This window comes from Oncorhynchus masou, chromosome 1 (assembly GCF_036934945.1).
Source record: "Oncorhynchus masou masou isolate Uvic2021 chromosome 1, UVic_Omas_1.1, whole genome shotgun sequence".
NCBI lineage: Eukaryota > Metazoa > Chordata > Actinopteri > Salmoniformes > Salmonidae > Oncorhynchus > Oncorhynchus masou.
The window spans coordinates 69,935,837-69,958,180 of NC_088212.1; the positions used below are offsets into that span (position 1 = coordinate 69,935,837).

At 42.5% G+C, this 22,344-nt stretch overlaps 1 protein-coding gene across 4 annotated transcripts in view; it reads left to right on the plus strand.

Moving 5' to 3' along the window:
• LOC135549760 (tyrosine-protein kinase Fes/Fps-like) overlaps positions 1 to 22,344 on the plus strand; it is a 47,754-nt gene that overhangs the window by 10,893 nt on the left and 14,517 nt on the right. For all 4 annotated transcript variants that reach the window (XM_064980032.1, XM_064980058.1, XM_064980049.1 and 1 more), the window contains 5 exons: positions 893 to 989; positions 1,271 to 1,454; positions 10,344 to 10,481; positions 10,593 to 10,712; positions 21,490 to 21,612. In XM_064980032.1, coding sequence (XP_064836104.1) covers positions 893 to 989; positions 1,271 to 1,454; positions 10,344 to 10,481; positions 10,593 to 10,712; positions 21,490 to 21,612 — 662 coding nt within the window. The remainder of the gene's footprint in view (positions 1 to 892; positions 990 to 1,270; positions 1,455 to 10,343; positions 10,482 to 10,592; positions 10,713 to 21,489; positions 21,613 to 22,344) is intronic.

Consider the following 22,344-nt stretch of genomic DNA (forward strand, 5'->3'; position numbering starts at 1 on the left):
AAGACTGTTCTCTTTTCTCAGCGGAGGGACCGTTCTCTTTTCTCAGCGGAGGGACCGCTGCTCCCTGCCTCCCCTCAGACTGAACATCAGATCCAGTAAAATAATAATACTATGCTCACTTAGCTCTGCCTCACAAGTACTACAACAAATGATCTATTCCCAGTGTGATCATATACCTACATTTTTTAAATATAATTTCAAAATTGTCTGAGAAGAACATAATTGGCAGGGCAATTCAAGCATAGCCAATATACAGTGATAATGTATTTGGCCTATAGCCTACTGCACAAACATCATTGCTACAGAACTGTTTTTAATTGGTTAATGTTACATAGGCATTTTGACTCAGAAAGTGATCATGACTCAGATAGGTTGGTGACCACTGCCTTAGATGGTGGCTTAATGGAAATGTTAAGGGTAAAGAATTGCAGTCAAACCAGTTTCTGTTACCAGGGCCTCTCTGATGTCACCGACCACTTCCTGTGTGCCTCAACCTCTGAGTTGAGAGGTGTTGGGATACAGACCTGTAGCGTCTGGGTCCCGGTCTTTCCTGTCTGGTCTTTCTACTCTCTCTCGTCTGTCTATGTTGTCTCAGAGGTGGCAAAGCTGGGGTCAAACAAAAGCCTGCATTGTGAAGGCACTCCTGCTTTTAACAAACCACACCCGTATCACTTGTTTGTACAGTATCATCTCCACTCCTTTTTAAGTACATTTATGATCCCCTCCTTTCCCTCTGATGACGGTGCTGTGTGGTTAGAAAGTAGAAATGTATTTGAGGACTCTCATTGTTCTTAGGGAGTGGCTGAATAGCTCTCTACTCATCCCATTTGTTCTTCAATTTATGCACCTTGTTTGGCTGAGGTAACACTAATATACCCTTTTCATTTGTCAGGTGACCCAGACAGAGCTGGAGAGGCTGAAGTCCAGCTATAGACAGCTGGTGAGGGATGCAGGGCAGGCGAAGAGGAAGTACCAGGAGGCCAGTAAAGGTGGGGAAGCTCACTCTTGCTCCATATCATTTCTCCAAACAGCACAGACACACTCTCACTTTGACTGACTGAAAGGATTACATTCTGGACAAAAGATGATAATTACCTCCTGATATTTCTGTTTAGACAACTGATGTCCTATTGATTCACCAAATTAACACAGTTGATCATATTAGTAGTGACTATTTGTCATGTGTATTGTTTTTCCACTTCTATGCTACATTTATGTGTGTTCTACTGATATATATGTATATACATACATATATCTTGTGTTTGTTTAGATAAAGAACGTGAGCGTGCGAGGGAGCGCTATGTGAAGGCTACTCTGAAGCTCCATGAGCTTCATAATGAGTATGTTCTGTCAGTCAGAGCAGCCCAGGTGTACCATCAGCACCACTACAGCCAGGCCCAACCTGCCCTGCTCATGGCACTACAGAGCCTACAGCAGGAGATGGTACTCGTACTGTAAGTGTGTGTGTGTGTGGATGAGTGTGGATGAGTGAGGGGAAAGCACAATTCCCAGTCAGTGATGATCATATTATGTGTGTACAGCGCGGTAGGGAAGTACTGTGACTCTATGGTCATCTCATTGTTACACTGCATGGTTTTGTATCTCACCTAATATCCTTCCCTTTTGATGGTAAGATTTCAAACACTCTCATGGGAAGTTTGATATAATAGTTTTGGGCTGTTGTCCAAACACACATAATGTAATCAATACTGGCCCTGGAGACCCACAGGGTGTGCAGGCTTTTGTTGCAGCTCTGTACTATACATACAGTGCCTTCGGAAAGTATTCAGACCCCTTGACTTTTTAAACATTTTGTTACGTTACAGCCTTATTCTAAAATTGTTTAAATAAAACAATTTCCTCAGCAATCTACATACAATACCCCATAATGACAAAACGAAAACTGTTTTTTATACATTTTGCACATAAAAAACTGAAATACCTTATTTAGATAAATAATATATCAATAATATAATAATATATCCCATTTAGCAGACGCTTTTGTCCAAAGCGACTTACAAGTCGGCTGGGGCCACTACTTTTACATATGGGTGGCCCTAGCGGGAATCGAACCCACGACGCTTGGCGTTGCAAGCGCCATGCTCTACCGACTGAGCCACACAGGACCCTTTGCTATGAGACTCGAAATTGAGCTCAGGTGCATCCTGTTTCCGTTGATCATCAAATCAAATTTATTTATATAGCCCTTTGTACATCAGCTGATATCTCAAAGTGCTGTACAGAAACCCAGCCTAAAACCCCAAACAGCAAGCAATGCAGGTGTAGAAGCACGGTGGTTAGGAAAAACTCCCTAGAAAGGCCAAAACCTAGGAAGAAACCTAGAGAGGAACCAGGCTATGTGGGGTGGCCAGTTCTCTTCTGGCTGTGCCGGGTAGAGATTATAACAGAACATGGCCAAGATGTTCAAATGTTCATAAATGACCAGCATGGTCGAATAATAATAAGGCAGAACAGTTGAAACTGGAGCAGCAGCACGGCCAGGTGGACTGGGGACAGCAAGGAGTCATCATGTCAGGTAGTCCTGGGGCATGGTCCTAGGGCTCATGTCAGCTGAAACTGGAGCAGCAGCACGGCCAGGTGGACTGGGGACAGCAAGAAGTCATCATGTCAGGTAGTCCTGGGGCATGGTCCTCGGGCTCAGGTCCTCCGAGAGAGAGAAAAAGAGAGAGGAGAGAATTAGAGAACGCACACTTAGATTCACACAGGACACCAAATTGGACAGGAGAAGTACTCCAGATATAACAAACTGACCCCAGCCCCCGACACATAAACTACTGCAGCATAAATACTGGAGGCTGAGACAGGAGGGGTCAGGAGACACTGTGGCCCCATCCGAGGACACCCCCGGGCAGGGCCAAACAGGAAGGATATAACCCCACCCACTTTGCCAAACCACAGCCCCCACACCACTAGAGGGATATCTTCAACCACCAACTTACCATCCTGAGACAAAGCTGAGTATAGCCCACAAAGATCTCCGCCATGGCACAACCCAAGGGGGGGCGCCAACCCAGACAGGATGACCACATCAGTGAATCAACCCACTCAGGTGACGCGCCCCTTCCAGGGACAGATTGAGAGAGCCCCAGTAAGCCAGTGACTCAGCCCCTGTAATAGGGTTAGAGGCAGAGAATCCCAGTGGAAAGAGGGGAACCGGCCAGGCAGAGACAGCAAGGGCGGTTCGTTGCTCCAGAGCCTTTCCGTTCACCTTCTCACTCCTGGGCCAGACTACACTCAATCATATGACCCACTGAAGAGATGAGTCTTCAGTAAAGACTTAAAGGTTGAGACCGAGTTTGCGTCTCTGACATGGGTAGGCAGACCTTTCCATAAAAATGGAGCTCTATAGGAGAAAGCCCTGCCTCCAGCTGTTTGCTTAGAAATTCTAGGGACAATTAGGAGGCCTGCGTCTTGTGACCATAGCGTACGTGTAGGTATGTACGGCAGGACCAAATCAGAGAGATAGGTAGGAGCAAGCCCATGTAATGCTTTGTAGGTTAAGCAGTAAAACCTTGAAATCAGCCCTTGCTTTGACAGGAAGCCAGTGTAGGGAGGCTAGCACTGGAGTAATATGATCAAATTTTTTGGTTCTAGTCAGGATTCTAACAGCCGTATTTAGCACTAACTGAAGTTTATTTAGTGCTTTATCCGGGTAGCCGGAAAGTAGAGCATTGCAGTAGTCTAACCTAGAAGTGACAAAAGCATGGATTAATTTTTCTGTGTCATTTTTGGACAGAAAGTTTCTGATTTTTGCAATGTTACGTAGATGGAAAAAAGCTGTCCTTGAAATTGTCTTGATATGTTCTTCAAAAAAGAGATCAGGGTCCAGAGTAACGCCGATGTCCTTCACAGTTTTATTTGAGACGACTGTACAACCATCAAGATTAATTGTCAGATTCAACAGAAGATCTCTTTGTTTCTTGGGACCTAGAACAAGCATCTCTGTTTTGTCCGAGTTTAAAAGTAGAAGGTTTGCAGCCATCCACTTCCTTATGTATGAAACACATGCTTCTAGCAAGGGCAATTTTGGGGCTTCACCATGTTTCATTGAAATGTACAGCTGTGTGTCATCCGCATAGCAGTGAAAGTTAACATTATGTTTTCGAATAACATCCCCAAGAGGTAAAATATATAGTGAAAACAATAGTGGTCCTAAAACGGAACCTTGAGGAACACCGAAATTTACAGTTGATTTGTCAGAGGACAAACCATTCACAGAGACAAACTGATATCTTTCCGACAGATAAGATCTAAACCAGGCCAGAACTTGTCCGTGTAGACCAATTTGGGTTTCCAATCTCTCCAAAAGAATGTGGTGGTCGATGGTATCAAAAGCTGCACTAAGGTCTAGGAGCACGAGGACAGATGCAGAGCCTCGGTCCGATGCCATTAAAATGTCATTTACCACCTTCACAAGTGCCGTCTCAGTGCTATGATGGGGTCTAAAACCAGACTGAAGCATTTCGTATACATTGTATGTCTTCAGGAAGGCAGTGAGTTGCTGCGCAACAGCCTTTTCTAAAGATTTTGAGAGGAATGGAAGATTCGATATAGGCCGATAGTTTTTTAGATTTTCTGGGTCAAGGTTTGGCTTTTTCAAGAGAGGCTTTGTTACTGCCACTTTTAGTGAGTTTGGTACACATCCGATGGATAGAGAGTTGTTTATTATGTTCAACATAGGAGGGCCAAGCACAGGAAGCAGCTCTTTCAGTAGTTTAGTTGGAATAGGGTCCAGTATGCAGCTTGAAGGTTTAGAGGCCATGATTATTTTCATCATTGTGTCAAGAGATATAGTACTAAAACACTTGAGCCTCTCTCTTGATCCTAGGTCCTGGCAGAGTTGTGCAGACTCAGGACAACTGAGCTTTGAAGGAATACGCAGATTTAAAGAGTCTGTAATTTGCTTTCTAATAATCATAATTTTTTCCTCAAAGAAGTTCATGAATTTATCACTGCTAAAGTGAAAGTCATCCTCTCTAGGGGAATGCTGCTTTGTAGTTAGTTTTGCGACAGTATCAAAAAGGAATTTCGGATTGTTCTTATTTTCCTCAATTAAGTTAGAAAAATAGGATGATCGAGCAGCAGTAAGGGCTCTTCAGTACTGCACGGTACTGTCTTTCCAAGCTCGTCGGAAGACTTCCAGTTTGGTGTGGCGCCATTTCCGTTCCAATTTTCTGGAAGCTTGCGTCAGAGCTCGGGTATTTTCTGTGTACCAGGGAGCTAGTTTCTTATGAGAAATGTTTTTAGTTTTTAGGGGTGCAACTGCATCTAGGGTATTGCGCAAGGTTAAATTGAGTTCCTCAGTTAGGTGGTTAACTGATTTTTGTCCTCTGCCGTCATTGGGTAGACAGAGGGAATCTGGAAGGACATCAAGGAATCTTTGTGTTGTCTGTGAATTTATAGCACGACTTTTGATGTTCCTTGGTTGGGGTCTGAGCAGATTATTTGTTGCAATTGCAAACGTAATAAAATGTTGGTCCGATAGTCCAGGATTATGAGGAAAAACATTAAGATCCAAAACATTTATTCCATGGGACAAAACTAGGTCCAGCGTATGACTGTGACAGTGAGTGGGTCCAGAGACATGTTGGACAAACCCACTGAGTCGATGATGGCTCCGAAAGCCTTTTGGAGTGGGTCTGTGGACTTTTCCATGTGAATATTAAAGTCACCAAAGATTAGAATATTATCTACTATGACTACAAGGTCCGATATGACTACATCATCCTTGAGATGTTTCTACAACTTGATTGGAATCCACCTGTAGTAAATTCAATTGATTGGACATGATGATTTGTATTATTGACTGTATGTTTGTTTTACTCCATGTGTAACTCTGTGTCGTTGTATGTGTCGAACTGCTTTGCTTTATCTTGGCCAGGTCGCAATTGTAAATGAGAACTTGTTCTCAACTTGCCTACCTGGTTAAATAAAGGTGAAATAAAAAAATAAGGCACACACCTGTCTATATAAGGTCCCACAGTTGACCGTGCATGTCAGAACAAAAACCAAGCCACGAGGTCGAAAGAATTGTCCGTAGAGCTCCGAGACAGGATTGTGTCGAGGCACAGATCTGGGGAAGGGTACCAAAACATTTCTGCCGCATTGAAGGTTCCCAAGAACACAGTGGCCTCCATCAGTATTAATTGAAAGAAGTTCGGAACCGCCAAGACAACCTAGAACTGGCCGCCTGGCCAAACTGAGCAATCGGGGGAGAAGAGCCTTGGTCAGGGAGTTGATCAAGAACCCGATGGTCACTCTGACAGAGCTCTAGAGTTCCTCTGTGGAAATTGGAGAACCTTCCAGAAGGACAACCATCTCTGCAGCACTCCGCCAATCAGGCCGTTATGGTAGAGTGGCCAGCCGGAGACCACTCTTCAGTAAAAGGCACATGACAACCCACTTGGAGTTTGCCAAAAGGCACCTGAAGACTCTCAGATCATGAGAAACAATATTCTCTGGTCTGATGAAACCAAGATTGAACTCTTTGGCCTGAATGCCAAGCGTCATGTCTGGAAGAAGCCTGGCACCATCCCTACGGTGAAGCGTGGTGGCAGCATCATGCCGTGGGGATGTTTTTCAGTGGCAGGGAGAAAAGTCAGGATCGAGGCAAAGATGAACGGAGCAAAGTACAGAGAGATCCTTGATGAAAACCTGCTCTAGACCTCTCATGACCTCAGACTGGGGTGAAGGTTCACCATCCAACAGGACAACGACCCTAAGCACACAGCCAAGACAACACAGGAGTGGCTTCGGGACAAGTCTCTTAATTAAAATAATAATAATCATTTCAACTTTATTCAACCAGGTAGGCCAGTTGAGAACAAGATCTAATTTTCAACTTGTGACCTGGCCAAGATAAAGCAAAGCAGTGTGACCAAAAACAACAACACAGAGTTACACATAGGATAAACAAAACATACAGTCAATAACACAATATAAAAAGTATATGTACAGTGTGTGCAAATGTAGTAAGATTAGGGAGTTAAGGCAATAAATAGGCCATGGTGGCGAAATAATGACAATTTAGCATTAACACTGGAGTGATAGATGTGCAGATGATGATGTGCAAGTAGAGATACTGGGGTGCAAAAGAGCAAAAAAATAAATAACCATATGGGGTGGGTGTGCTATCTACAGATTGGCTGTGTACAGGTAGAGTGGTTGGTAAGCTGCTCTGATTGTTAATGCTTAAAGTTAGTGATGGAGATATGTCTCCAGCTTCAGTGATTTTTTTGCAATTTGTTCCAGTCATTGGCAGCAGAGAACTGGAAGGAAAGGTGGCCAAATGAGGTGTTGGCTTTGGGGATGACCAGTGAAATATACCTGCTGGAGCACGTGTTGCTATGGTGACTAGTGAGCTGAGATAAGGCGGGGCTTTACGTAGCAAAGACGTAATAATTGACCTGGAGCCAGTGGGTTTGGCGACGAATATGTAGCGAGGGCCAGCCAACAAGAGCATACAGGTCGCAGTGGTGGGTAGTATATGGGCTTTGGTGACAAAACGGATGGCACTGTGATAGACTACATCCAATTTGCTGAGTAGAGTGTCGGAGGCTATTTTGTAAATGACATCGCCGAAGTCAAGGATAGGTAAAATAGTCTACGAGGGTATTACGAGGGTATGTTTTAGAGGTCCACCGACTATGATTTTTCAACTCCGATACCGATTATTGGAGGACCAAAAAAAGCCGATACTGATTAGTCGGCCGATTTTTTTTATTTTTTTATTTTTATTTATTTTTTATTTATTTATTTATTATTCATTTTTAAATGTAAAAAAATAAATATATATATATATATTTATTTATTATTCATTTTTAAATGTAAAAAAATATATATATATACATACATACATACATACATACATACATACATACATACATACATACATACATACATACATACATACATACATACATACATACATATATTTGTAATAATGACAGTTTCAACAATACTGAATGAACAATGAACACTTCTATTTTAACTTAATATAATACATCAATAAAATCAATTTAGTCTCAAATAAATTATGAAACATGTTCAATTTGGTTTAAATAATGCAAAAACAAAGTGTTGGAGAAGAAAGTGCAATATGTGCCATGTAAAAAAGTTAATTGCCCAGAACATGAGAACATATGAAAGCTGGTGGTTCCTTTTAACATGAGTCTTCAATATTCCCAGGTAAGAAGTTTTAGGTTTTAGTAATTATAGGACTATTTCTCTCTCTACCATTTGTATTTCATATACATTTGACTATTGTTCTTATAGGTACTTTAGTATTGCCAGCCTAATCTTGGGCTTGAAGTCATAAACAGTGCAATGCTTGAAGCATTGCTAAGAGGTGCTGGCAAATGCAGGAAAGTGCTGTTTGAATGAATGCTTATGAGCCTGCTGGTGCCTACCATCGCTCAGTCAGACTGCTCTATCAAATCATAGACTTAATTATAATATAGTAACACGCAGAAATTACGAGCCTTAGGTCATTAATATGGTCAAATCCGTAAAACTATAATTTCGAAAACAAAACGTTTATTCTTTCAGTGAAATACGGAACCGTTCCGGATTTTATCTAACGGGTGGCATCCATAAGCCTACATTTTGCTGTTACAATTCACAACCTTCAATGGTATGTCATTATTATGTACAATTCTGGCAAATTAGTTCTCAATGAGCCAGGCGGCCCAAACTGTTGCTTATACCCTGACTGCGTGCAATGGACGCAAGAGAAGTGACACAATGTCCCTAGATAATATTGCCTGCTAACATTAATTTCTTTTAACTAAAAATATATACTTGTGTATTGATTTTAAGAAAGGCATTGATGTTTATGGTTAGGTACATTCGTGCAACGATTGTGCTTTTTTCGCAAATGCGCTTTTGTTAAATCATCCCCCGTTTGGCGCAGTTGGCTGTCTTTGTTAGGAAGAAATAGTCTTCACACAGTTTGCAACAAACCAGGCGGCCCAAACTGATACATATACCCTGACTCTGTTGCACAGAACGCAAGAGAATTAACACAATTTGCCTAGTTAAAAGAAATTCATGTCAGCCGGCAATGTTTACTAAATATGCAGGTTTAAAAATATATACTTGTGTATTGATTTTAAGAAAGGCGTTGATGTTTATGGTTAGGTACACATTGATACAATGACGGTGCTTTTTGCGTATTGCGCTTGTTAAATCACCCGTTTGGCGAAGTAGGCTGTGATTCAATGATAAATTAACAGCCACCGCATCGATTAAATACAACGGAGGACAAGCTAGATAAACTAGTAATATCATCAACCATGTGTAGTTAACTAGGGATTATGTTAGGATTGATTTTTTTTATATAAGATAAGTTTAATGCTAGCTAGCACCTTACCTTGGCTCCGTGATGCACTCGCATAACAGAGACTGCTCCTTGTGGAGTGCGATGCAATCTGCCATAATCGGTGTCCAAAAATGCAGATTACCGATTGTTATGAAAACTATTAATCGGCCATTCCGATTAATCGGTCGACCTCCAGTATGTTGGGCAGCATGAGTGAAGGAGGCTTTGTTGCAAAATAGGAAGCCGATTCTAGATTTAATTTTGAATTGGAGATGCTTAATGTGAGTCTGGAAGGGGAGTTTACAGTCTAACCAGACACCTAAGTATTTGTAGTTGTCCACATATTCTACGTCAGAACCTTCCAGAGTTAGTGATGCTAGTGGGCTGGCGGGTGCGGGCAGCAATCGGTTGAAGAGCATGCATGTCCTTGAGTTGCTCAGCCAGAGCCCGGACTTGAACTCAATCAAACATCTCTGGAGAGACCTGAAAATAGCTGTGCAGCAACCCTCCCCATTCAGCCTGACAGAGCTTGAGAAGATCTGCTGAGAAGAATGGGAGAAACTACCCAAGTACAGGTGTGCCAAGCTTGTAGCGTCAAGCTTGTAGCGTCATACTCGATGAATCGAGGCTGTAATCGCTGCCAACGGTGCTTCAACAAAGTAGTGAGTAGAGGATCTGAATACTTATGTAAATGTCATAGTTCTGTTTATTTTTATTTTTTATGAATCAGCAAACATTTCTAAACAGTTTTTGCTTTGTCATTATGGGGTATTGTGTGTAGATTTAATTTTAGAATAAGGCTATAACCTAACAAAATGTAGAAAAAGTTAAGGGGTCTGAATACTTTCCGAAGTCACTGTACCTTATTTAATAACTGATCATCGAGCCTTTGATTAGATGGTGCATTAGTGCTGGGCTAGAAAAAAGCCTGCACACCCAGTGGGTCCCCAGACCAGGATTGAATAATACTGCCCTGACCTCTGACTTTTGCCCTGTAACCCAGGAAGGAGATCCTGCAGGAGTACTATGACATGTCCAGTATGCTCCAACATGAGGTCGTATCTGTCCACGAGGAGATGTCTGCTGCTTTGATGGCCATAGAGCCACACAGAGAGTACGAGAGCTTCATCCAACAGAACAGGTATTCAGCTGCAAGTCACTCTGGATAAGAGAATCTGCTAAATTACTCAAATGTAAATATTCAGATCTTAGTGCAGTCAAGAGGCTGAAAAGTTTCACCATGTGTGTTCAGGTCTGTAGGGGAGGTTCCGGTGTGTGTGGAGTTTGACTCTGGTCTTCTGGAGAACACAGATCGACTAAAGACTGGAGAGCTGGAACTAAATGAGCTTACAGTGGAGGGGATCCAGCACAGGTTAGTTTATACGCACACACAGACACATCGCAATCAAAAAGTATTCAGACCCCTTGACTTTTCCCTCAATTTTTTTTTAGATACAGCCTTATTCTAAAATGTACTAAATGTTTTTTTCCTCATCAATCTACATACAATACCACATAATGACACAGCGAAAACAGGTTTTTATAATTTTTTTCACATTTATAAAAACAAAAAATAGATACCTTATTTACTTAAGTATTCAGACCCTTTGCAATGAGACTTGAAATTGAAATCAGGTGCATCCTGTTTCCCCCATTGATCATCCTTGAGAATGTTTCTACAACTTGATTGGATTCCACCTGTGGTAAATTCAGTTGATTGGACATGATTTGGAAAGGCACACGTCTGTCTATACAGTAAGGTTCCCACAGTTGACAGTGCATGTCAGTGAAAAACCAAGTCATGAGGTCGAAGGAATTGTCCGTAGAGCTCTGAGACAGGATTGTGTCGAGGCACAGATCTGGGGAAGGGTACCAAAACATTTCTGCAGCAATGAAGGTCCCCAAGAACAGTTGCCTCCATCATTCTTAAATGGAAGAAGTTCGGAACCGCCAAGACAACCTAGAACTGGCTGCCTAGCCAAACTGAGCAATTGGGGGAGAAGGGCCTTGGTCAGGGAGTTGACCAAGAACCCGATGGTCACTCTGACAGAGCTCTAGAGTTCCTCTGTGGAGATTTGAAGAAACTTTCAGAAGGACAACCATCTCTGCAGCACTCCGCCAATTAGGCCTTTATGTTTGAGTGGCCAGCCGGAAGCCACTCTTCAGTAAAAGACACATGACAGCCCGTTTGGAGTTTGCCAAAAGGCACCTAAAGACTCTCAGATCATGAGAAACAAGATTCTCTGGTCTGATGAAACCAAGATTGAACACTTTGGCCTGAATGCTAAGCGTCACGTCTGGACTAAATCTGGCACCATCCCTACGGTGAAGCGTGGTGGCAGCCAGCATCAAGCTGTGGGGATGTTTTTCAGCGGCAGGGACTAGGAGACTAGTTAGGATTAGAGGGCGTCCGATTAATTAGGGCCGATTTCACGTTTTCATAACAATCGGTAATCAGCATTTTTGGATGCCGATTATGGCCGATTACATTGCATTTAACGAGGTAACTGCGTGGCAGGCTTGACCACCTGTTACCTGAGTGCAGCGAGGAGCCAAGGTAAGTTGCAAGCTGGAATTAAACTTATCTTTTAAAAAACAATCAATCTAAACATAATCACTAGTTAACTACACATGGTTGATGATATTAGTAGGTTAACTAGCTGCGTTGCATATAATCAATGCAGTGCCTGTTAATTTATTATTGAATTACAGACTACTTCGCCAAACGAGTGATTTAACAAAAGCACAATCGTTGCACGAATGTACCTAACCACAAACATCAATGCCTTTCTTAAAATCAATACACAGAAGTATATTTTTTTTAAACCTGCATATTTAGTTTAAAAAAAAATTCATGTTAACTAGGGAAATTGTGTCACTTCTCTTACATTCATTGCACACCGAGTCTGTATATGCAACAGTTTGGGCTGCCTGGCTCATTGCGAACTAATTTGCCAGAATTTTACATAATTATGACATAACATTGAAGGTTGTGCAATGTAACAGCAATATTTAGACTTAGGGTTGCCACCCGTTCGATAAAATACAGAACGGTTCCGTATTTCACTGAAAGAATAAAAGTTTTGTTTTCGAAATTATAGTTTACGGATTTGACCAAATCAAATTTTATTTGTCACATACACATGGTTAGCAGATGTTAATGCGAGTGTAGCGAAATGCTTGTGCTTCTAGTTCCGACAATGCAGTAATAACCAACAAGTAATCTAACTAACAATTCCTAAACTACTGTCTTATACACAGTGTAAGGGGATAAAGAATATGTACATAAGGATATATGAATGAGTGATGGTACAGAGCAGCATAGGCAAGATACAGTAGATGGTATCGAGTACAGTATATACATATGAGATGAGTATGTAAACAAAGTGGCATGGTTAAAGTGACTAGTGATACATGTATTACATAAGGATGCAGTCGATGATATAGAGTACAGTATATACGTATGCATATGAGATGAATAATGTAGGGTAAGTAACATTATAGAAGGTAGCATTGTTTAAAGTGGCTAGTGATATATTTACATCATTTCCCATCAATTCCCATTATTAAAGTGGCTGGAGTTGAGTCAGTGTCAGTGTGTTGGCAGCAGCCACTCAATGTTAGTGGTGGCTGTTTAACAGTCTGATGGCCTTGAGATAGAAGCTGTTTTTCAGTCTCTCGGTCCCAGCTTTGATGCACCTGTACTGACCTCGCCTTCTGGATGATAGCGGGGTGAACAGGCAGTGGCTCGGGTGGTTGATGTCCTTGATGATCTTTATGGCCTTCCTGTAACATCGGGTGGTGTAGGTGTCCTGGAGGGCAGGTAGTTTGCCCCCGGTGATGCGTTGTGCAGACCTCACTACCCTCTGGAGAGCCTTACGGTTGAGGGCGGAGCAGTTGCCCTACCAGGCGGTGATACAGCCCGCCAGGATGTTCTCGATTGTGCATCTGTAGAAGTTTGTGAGTACTTTTGGTGGCAAGCCAAATTTCTTCAGCCTCCTGAGGTTGAAGAGGCGCTGCTGCGCCTTCTTCACGATGCTGTCTGTGTGAGTGGACCAATTCAGTTTGTCTGTGATGTGTATGCCGAGGAACTTAAAACTTGCTACCCTCTCCACTACTGTTCCATCGATGTGGATAGGGGGGTGTTCCCTCTGCTGTTTCCTGAAGTCCACAATCATGTCCTTAGTTTTGTTGACGTTGAGTGTGAGGTTATTTTCCTGACACCACACTCCGAGGGCCCTCACCTCCTCCCTGTAGGCCGTCTCGTCGTTGTTGGTAATCAAGCCTACCACTGTTGTGTCGTCCGCAAACTTGATGATTGAGTTGGAGGCGTGCGTGGCCACGCAGTCGTGAGTGAACAGGGAGTACAGGAGAGGGCTCAGAACGCACCCTTGTGGGGCCCCAGTGTTGAGGATCAGCGGGGAGGAGATGTTGTTACCTACCCTCACCACCTGGGGGCGGCCCGTCAGGAAGTCCAGTACCCAGTTGCACAGGGCGGGGTCGAGACCCAGGGTCTCGAGCTTGATGACGAGCTTGGAGGGTACTATGGTGTTTAATGCCGAGCTGTAGTCGATGAACAGCATTCTCACATAGGTATTCCTCTTGTCCAGATGGGTTAGGGCAGTGTGCAGTGTGGTTGAGATTGCATCGTCTGTGGACCTATTTGGGCGGTAAGCAAATTGGAGTGGGTCTAGGGTGTCAGGTAGGGTGGAGGTGATATGGTCCTTGACTAGTCTCTCAAAGCACTTCATGATGACGGAAGTGAGTGCTATGGGGCGGTAGTCGTTTAGCTCAGTTACCTTAGCTTTCTTGGGAACAGGAACAATGGTGGCCCTCTTGAAGCATGTGGGAACAGCAGACTGGTATAGGGATTGATTGAATATGTCCGTAAACACACCAGCCAGCTGGTCTGCGCATGCTCTGAGGGCGCGGCTGGGGATGCCGTCTGGGCCTGCAGCCTTGCGAGGGTTAACACGTTTAAATGTTTTACTCACCTCGGCTGCAGTGAAGGAGAGACCGCATGTTTCCGTTGCAGGCCGTGTCAGTGGCACCGTATTGTCCTCAAAGCGGGCAAAAAAGTTATTTAGTCTGCCTGGGAGCAAGACATCCTGGTCCGTGACTGGGCTGGATTTCTTCCTGTAGTCCGTGATTGACTGTAGACCCTGCCACATGCCTCTTGTGTCTGAGCCGTTGAATTGAGATTCTACTTTGTCTCTGTACTGACTCTTAGCTTGTTTGATAGCCTTGTGGAGGGAATAGCTGCACTGTTTGTATTCGGTCATGTTACCAGACACCTTGCCCTGATTAAAAGCAGTGGTTCGCGCTTTCAGTTTCACGCGAATGCTGCCATCAATCCACGGTTTCTGGTTAGGGAATGTTTTAATTCATTAATTCTAATGAACTCGCACACCGAATCAGCGTATTCGTCAATGTTGTTATCTGACGCAATACGAAACATGTCCCAGTCCACGTGATGGAAGCAGTCTTGGAGTGTGGAGTCAGCTTGGTCGGACCAGCGTTGGACAGACCTCAGCGTGGGAGCCTCTAGTTTTAGTTTCTGTCTGTAGGCAGGGATCAGCAAAATGGAGTCGTGGTCAGCTTTTCCGAAAGGGGGGCCGGGCAGGGCCTTATATGCGTCGCGGAAGTTAGAGTAACAATGATCCAAGGTTTTTCCACCCCTGGTTGCGCAATCGATATGCTGATAAAATTTAGGGAGTCTTGTTTTCAGATTAGCCTTGTTAAAATCCCCAGCTACAATGAATGCAGCCTCCGGATAAATGGTTTCCAGTTTGCAAAGAGTTAAATAAAGTTCGTTCAGAGCCATCGATGTGTCTGCTTGGGGGGGGGATATATACGGCTGTGATTATAATCGAAGAGAATTCTCTTGGTAGATAATGCGGTCTACATTTGATTGTGAGGAATTCTAAATCAGGTGAACAGAAGGATTTGAGTTCCTGTATGTTTCTTTCATCACACCATGTCTCGTTAGCCATAAGGCATACGCCCCCGCCCCTCTTCTTACCAGAAAGGTGTTTGTTTCTGTGGGCGCAATGCGTGGAGAAACCCGCTGGCTGCACCGCTTCGGACAGTGAGCCATGTTTCCGTGAAGCACAGAACGTTACAGTCTCTGATGTCCCTCTGGAATGCTACCCTTGCTCGGATTTCATCAACCTTGTTGTCAAGAGACTGGACATTGGCAAGAAGAATGCTAGGGAGTGGTGCACGGTGTGCCCGTCTCCGGAGTCTGACCAGAAGACCGCCTCGTTTCCCTCTTTTTCGGAGTCGTTTTTTTGGGTCGCTGCATGCGATCCATTCCGTTGTCCTGTTTGTAAGGCAGAACACAGGATCCGCGTCGCGAAAAACATATTCTTGGTCGTACTGATGGTGAGTTGACGCTGATCTTATGTTCAGTAGTTCTTCTCGACTGTATGTAATGAAACCTAAGATGACCTGGGGTACTAAGTAAGAAATAACACGTACAAAAACAAAAAACTGCATAGTTTCCTAGGAACGCGAAGCGGCCATCTCTGTCGGCGCCGGAAGATGATCGAAATCTCGTATTTCTGCGTTTATTATATTATAATTAAGTCTATGATTTGATAGAGCAGTCTGACTGACGGTGGTAGGCAGCAGCAGGCTTGTAAGGACTCATTCAAACTTTACTCCGTTTGCCAGAGGCTCTAAGCAATGCTTGACCACAGAACTGTTTATGACTTCAAGACTATCAACTCCTGAAATTAGGCTGGCAATACTAAAGTACCTATTAGAACATCCAATAGTCGTAGGTATATAAAATACAAATGGTATAGAGAGAAATAGTCGATGCGTCATAATTCCATAATTCCATAATTCCTATAATAGCTACAACCTAAAACTTCTTAACAGGGAATATTGAACCACCAGCTTTCATATGTTCTGAGCAAGGAACTTAAACGTTAGCTTTTTTACATGGCACATATTGCACTTTTAATTTCTTCTCCAACACTATTTTTTTTTCATTATTTAAACCAAATTGAGACTAAATAGATTTTATTGATGTATTATGTTAAGTTAAAATAAGTGTTCAGCCAGTATTGTTGTAATTGTGTGTGTGTGTGTATACTGTGTGTGTATGTATGTGTATATATACATATATATATATAAGTATATATATATAAGTATGTATATATCGGCCGATTTTAATCGGTATCGGCTTATTTGGTCCTCCAATAATAGGTATCGCTGTTGAAGAATCATAATCGATCGACCTCTAGTTAGGATGGAGGGAAAGATGAACGGAGCAAAGTACAGAGAGGTCCTTGATGAAAACCTGCTCCAGAGTGCTCAGGACCTCTGACTGAGGCGACGGTTCACCTTCCAACAGGACAACTACCCTAAGCACACAGCCAAGACAATGCAGCAGTGGCTTTGGGACCAGTCTCTCTGAATGTCTTTGAGTGGCCCAGCCAGAGCCCGGACTTGAACCTGATCAAACACCTGTGGAGAGACCTGAAAATAGCTGTGCAGCGACATTCCCCATCCAACCTGACAGAGCTTGAGAGGATCTGCAGAGAAGAATGGGAGAAACTCCCCAAATACAGGTGTGCCAAGCTTGTAGTGTCATACCCAAAAAGACTTGGCTGTCATTGCTGCCAAAGGTGCCTCAAAAGAGTACTGATTAAGGGTCTGAATACTTAAGTAAATGTGATATTTCCGTTATTTAAAAAAAAAAATTGCAAAAATGTATAAAAAACAGTTTTTGCTTTGCCATTAGGGGGTAATTTGTGTAGATTGATGAGGATAATTTTCTGTCTGTAACGTAACAATAAAAACAAGCCTCCCCCTTTTTCCTCCAAACATAACGATGGTCATTATGGCCAAACAGTTCTATTTTTGTTTCATCATACCGGAGGACATTTCTCCAAAAAGTACGATTTTTGTCTCCATGTGCAGTTGCAAACCGTAGTCTGGCTTTTTTATGGCGGTTTTGGAGCAGTGGCTTCTTTCTTGCTGAGCGGCCTTTCAGGTTATGTTAATATAGGACTCGTTTTACTGTGGATATAGATACTTTTGTACTGGTTTCCTCCAGCACTTTCACAAGGTCCTTTGCTGTTGTTCTGGAATTGATTTGTACTTTTCGCACCAAAGTACGTTCATCTCTAGGAGACAGAACGCGTCTCCTTCCTGAGCGGTATGACGGCTGCGTGGTCCCACAGTGTTTATACATGCGTACTATTGTTTGTACAGATGAATGTGGTACCTTCAGGCATTTGGAAATTGTTCCTAAGGATGTAACAGACTTCTGGAGGTCTACAAAAAAGTTTCTGAGGTCTTGGCTGATTTCTTTTGATTTTCCCATGATGTCAAGCAAAGAGGCACTGAGTTGGAAGATAGGCCTTGAAATGCGTCCACAGGTACACCTCCAATTGATTCAAATGATGTCAATTAGCCTATCAGAAGTTTCTAAAGCCATGCCATCCTTTTCTGGAATTTTCCAAACTGTTTAAATGCACAGTCAACTTAGTGTATGTAAACTTCTGACCCACTGGAATTGTGATACAGGGAATTATAAGTGAAATAATCTGTCTGTAAACGATTGTTGGAAAAATGTCTTGTATCATCCACAAAGTAGATGTCCTAACCAACTTGCCAAAGCTATAGTTTGTTAACAAGAAATTTGTGGAGGGGTTGAAAAACTAGTTTTAATGATTCCAAAGTGTATGTAAACTTCCGACTTCCACTGTGTGTGTGTATATACAGTGGGGAGAACAAGTATTTGATACACTGCCGATTTTGCAGGTTTTCCTACTTACAAAGCATGTAGAGGTCCGTCATTTTTATCATAGGTACACTTCAACTGTGAGAGACGGAATTAAAACAAAAATCCAGAAAATCATATTGTATGATTTTTAAGTAATTAATTTGCATTTTATTGCATGACATAAGTATTTGATCACCTACCACCAGTAAGAATTCTGGCTCTCACAGACCTGTTAGTTTTTCTTTAAGAAGCCCTCCTGTTCTCCACTCATTACCTGTATTAACTGCACCTGTTTGAACTTGTTACCTGTATAACAGAGTCCAACCTCTCCACAATGGCCAAGACCAGAGAGCTGTGTAAGTACATCCGGGCTAGAATTGTAGACCTGCACAAGGCTGGGATGGGCTACAGGACAATAGGCAAGCAGCTTGGTGAGAAGGCAACAACTGTTGGCGCAATTATTAGAAAATGGAAGAAGTTCAAGATGACGGTCAATCACCCTCGGTCTGGGGCTCCATGCAAGATCTCACCTCGTGGGGCATCATGATCATGAGGAAGGTGAGGGATCAGCCCAGAACTACACAGCAGAACCTGGTCAATGACCTGAAGAGAGCTGGGACCACAGTCTCAAAGAAAACCATTAGTAACACACTACGCCATCATGGATTAAAATCCTGCAGCGCAAGCAAGGTCCCCCTGCTCAAGCCAGCGCATGTCCAGGCTCGTCTGAAGTTTGCCAATGACCATCTGGATGATCCAGAGGAGGAATGGGAGAAGGTCATGTGGTCTGATGAGACAAAAATAGAGCTTTTTGGTCTAAACTCCACTCGCCGTGTTTGGAGGAAGAAGAAGGATGAGTACAACCCCAAGAATACCATCCTAACCGTGAAGCATGGAGGTGGAAACATTCTTTGGGGATGCTTTTCTGCAAAGGGGACAGAACGACTGCACCGTATTGAGGGGAGGATGGATGGGGCCATGTATCGCGAGATCTTGGCCAACAACCTCCTTCCCGCAGTAAGAGCATTGAAGATGGGTCTTGGCTGGGTCTTCCAGCATGACAACGACCCGAAACACACAGCCAGGGCAACTAAGGAGTGGCTCCGTAAGAAGCATCTCAAGGTCCTGGAGTGGCCTAGCCAGTCTCCAGACCTGAACCCAATAGAAAATCTTTGGAGGGAGCTGAAAGTCCGTATTGCCCAGCGACAGCCCTGAAACCTGAAGGATCTGGAGAAGGTCTGTATGGAGGAGTGGGCCAAAATCCCTGCTGCAGTGTGTGCAAACCTGGTCAAGAACTACAGGAAACATATGATCCCTTTAATTGCAAACAAAGATTTCTGTGCCAAATATTCAGTTCTGCTTTTCTGATGTATCAAATACTTATGTCATGCAATAAAATGCAAATTAATTACTTAAAAATCATACAATGTGATTTTCTCTCACAGTTGAAGTGTATATATGATAAAAATTACAGACCTCTACATGCTTTGTAAGTAGGAAAACCTGCAAAATCGGCAGTGTATCAAATACCTGTTCTCCCCACTGTATACACACACATTCTCACTCAAAGGTTTTAGAACACCACCTTATTCAAGTGTTTTTTTTTAGTTTTTTTTTTACTATTTTCTATATTTAAGAATGATAGTGAAACATCGAAACTATGAAATAACACATATGAAATCATGTAGTGACCATAAAAGTGTTAAACAAATCAAAATGTATTTTGTATTTGAGATTCTTCAAATAATCACCTTAATGCCTTGATGACAGCTTTGCACACTCTTGACATCGTCTCAACCAGGTTCACCTGGAATGCTTTTCCAACAGTCTTGCCAACAGTCTTGAAGGAGTTCCCACATATGCTGAGTACTTGTTGGTTGCATTTCCTTCACTCAGCGGCCCAACTTATCCCAAACCATCTCATTTGGGTTGAAGTCGGGGGATTGTGGAGGCCAGGTCATCTGATGCAGCACGCCATCACTCCTTCTTGGTCAAATAGCCCTTACATTTACATTTAAGTCATTTAGCAGACGCTCTTATCCAGAGCGACTTACAAATTGGTGAATTCACCTTCTGACATCAGTGGAACAGCCACTTTACAATAGTGCATCTAAATCATTTAGGGGGGGGTTGAGAAGGATTGCTTTATCCTATCCTACACAACCTGGAGGTGTGTTGGGTCAATGTCCTGTTGAAAAACAAATGATAGTCCCACTAAGCCTAAACCAGATGGGATGTCGTATCTCTGCAGAATGCTGTGGTAGTCATGCTGGTTAAGTGAGCCTTGAATTCTAAATAAATCACAGACAGTGTCACCAGCAAAGCATCCCCACACCATAACACCTCCTCCTCCATGCTTCACTGTGGGAACCACACATGCGGAGATCATCCGTTCACCCACACAGTGGTTGGAACCAGAAATCTCCAAGAAATTCTCTTCTTATTGGTGTCCTTTCGTAGTGGTTTCTTTTCAGCAATTCGACCACGAAGGCCTTATACAGAATACCACATACCTTGTCATAACACAACTGGTTAGCTCAAACACATTAAGAAGGAAAGAAATTCAACACAAATGAACTTTTAAGAAGGAACACCTTCTTGGCTCAAATGCAATAAGGAAAGAAATTCCACAAATTAACTTTTAACAAGAGACACCTGTTAACTAAAATGCATTCCAGGTGATTACCTCATGAAGCTGGTTGAGATAATGGCAAGAGTGTGCAATGCTGTCATCAAGGAAGTGGGTGGCTACTTTGAAGAATCTCAAATATAAAATATATTTTGATTTGTTTAACACTTTTTTTGGTTACTACATGATTCCATATGTGTTATTTCCTAGTTTTGATTTCTTCACTATTATTCTACAATGTAGATTTTGCTTTTTTGTTTAAAGACCATTAATGAGTCGGTGTGTCAACTTTTGACGTGTACTATCTATCTATCTATCTATCTATCTCTATATATATATATATATATATATATATATATATATATATATATATATATATATATATATATATATATATATATATATATATATATATATATATATCATATATATATAACTGTTCAAAAGTTTGGTGTCACCTAGAAATGCCCTTGTTTTGAAAGACAATCACATTTTTGTCCATTAAAATAGCATCAAATTGATCAGAAATACAGTGTAGACATTGTTAATGTTGTAAGTAACTATTGTAGCTGGAAACGGCAGATTTTTATGGAATATCTGTATAGGCATACAGAGACCTATTTATCAGCAGCCATCACTCCTGTGTTCCAATGCCACGTTGTGTTAGCTAATCCAAGTTTATCATTTTAAAAGGCACGCACGCACACACACAATCTCAACACCAACAACACATTTCACCCCTTGGTCCCCCTTCTTCCCATGTCTCTACCCCTCTACCAGGTTGACTGCAGTGGAAGAGGAACTGCTGTCTCTAGCTGGTAATGTGGTTTCCCAACAGGCCTCAGTCAACCAGCTGGAGTTGGAGCTAGAGGCAGAGGAAGAGTGCATCAAACGTGGTCAGAGGTGAGGCGATATCCACATGTACTGGAAGGTCCAACTTTACATGGGCAAGCATACTTGGTAATCACTTAGGCAGATATAGTGTCATTAGATAGTACTTACAGCTGTTATACCTGATAACATGGTCATTTATCCTGGGTAAACAGAATAGAATTACATTTTTATGGTCTGAACCAGGATAAAGTTGGCTCTGGCAGTACCAAACCACCTTCTTCACCAACACTGACTGGAAAAAAAAGAGTAATGCATTCTGCCATTGATCTGCGTCATATTTTTGAGGTGTGTTGGTGTATCTCGTCTCAATGGTGGTGTTCCATCTGCAGGCAGTCTCCTATCAGAGTAGGTTAGGCTGCTCTCCTCTCTGCTATGGCTGGCTAAGCTGGCTGCTCTCTGGGGGACAGAATCACTATGCCTTATGAATATAACATGGTGATATGAGGAGACTTTTCAAGCTTCTCTCATTTGTCTTGGTTTAGATGCCTGTCCGCTGTTATTAGACGTTACTAATAAGCTCTTAGTGCGTAGATGGAGCAGCTGTGTTGACTGACACTAGCCTAATGTTCACTGGTGCCGAGGGAAACATGCCTCTCCGTAAGGAGTCATGGGTTTGATGAAACACTTTGGAAATCAACAGAGACAGACGGGAGCGACTGAATGCTTTCTTGATTAGTAAAGAACTCTTTTACCCAAGTGGTGATGTTAGTTAATGTAGCAGTGCAATATTTGAAAAGTAAG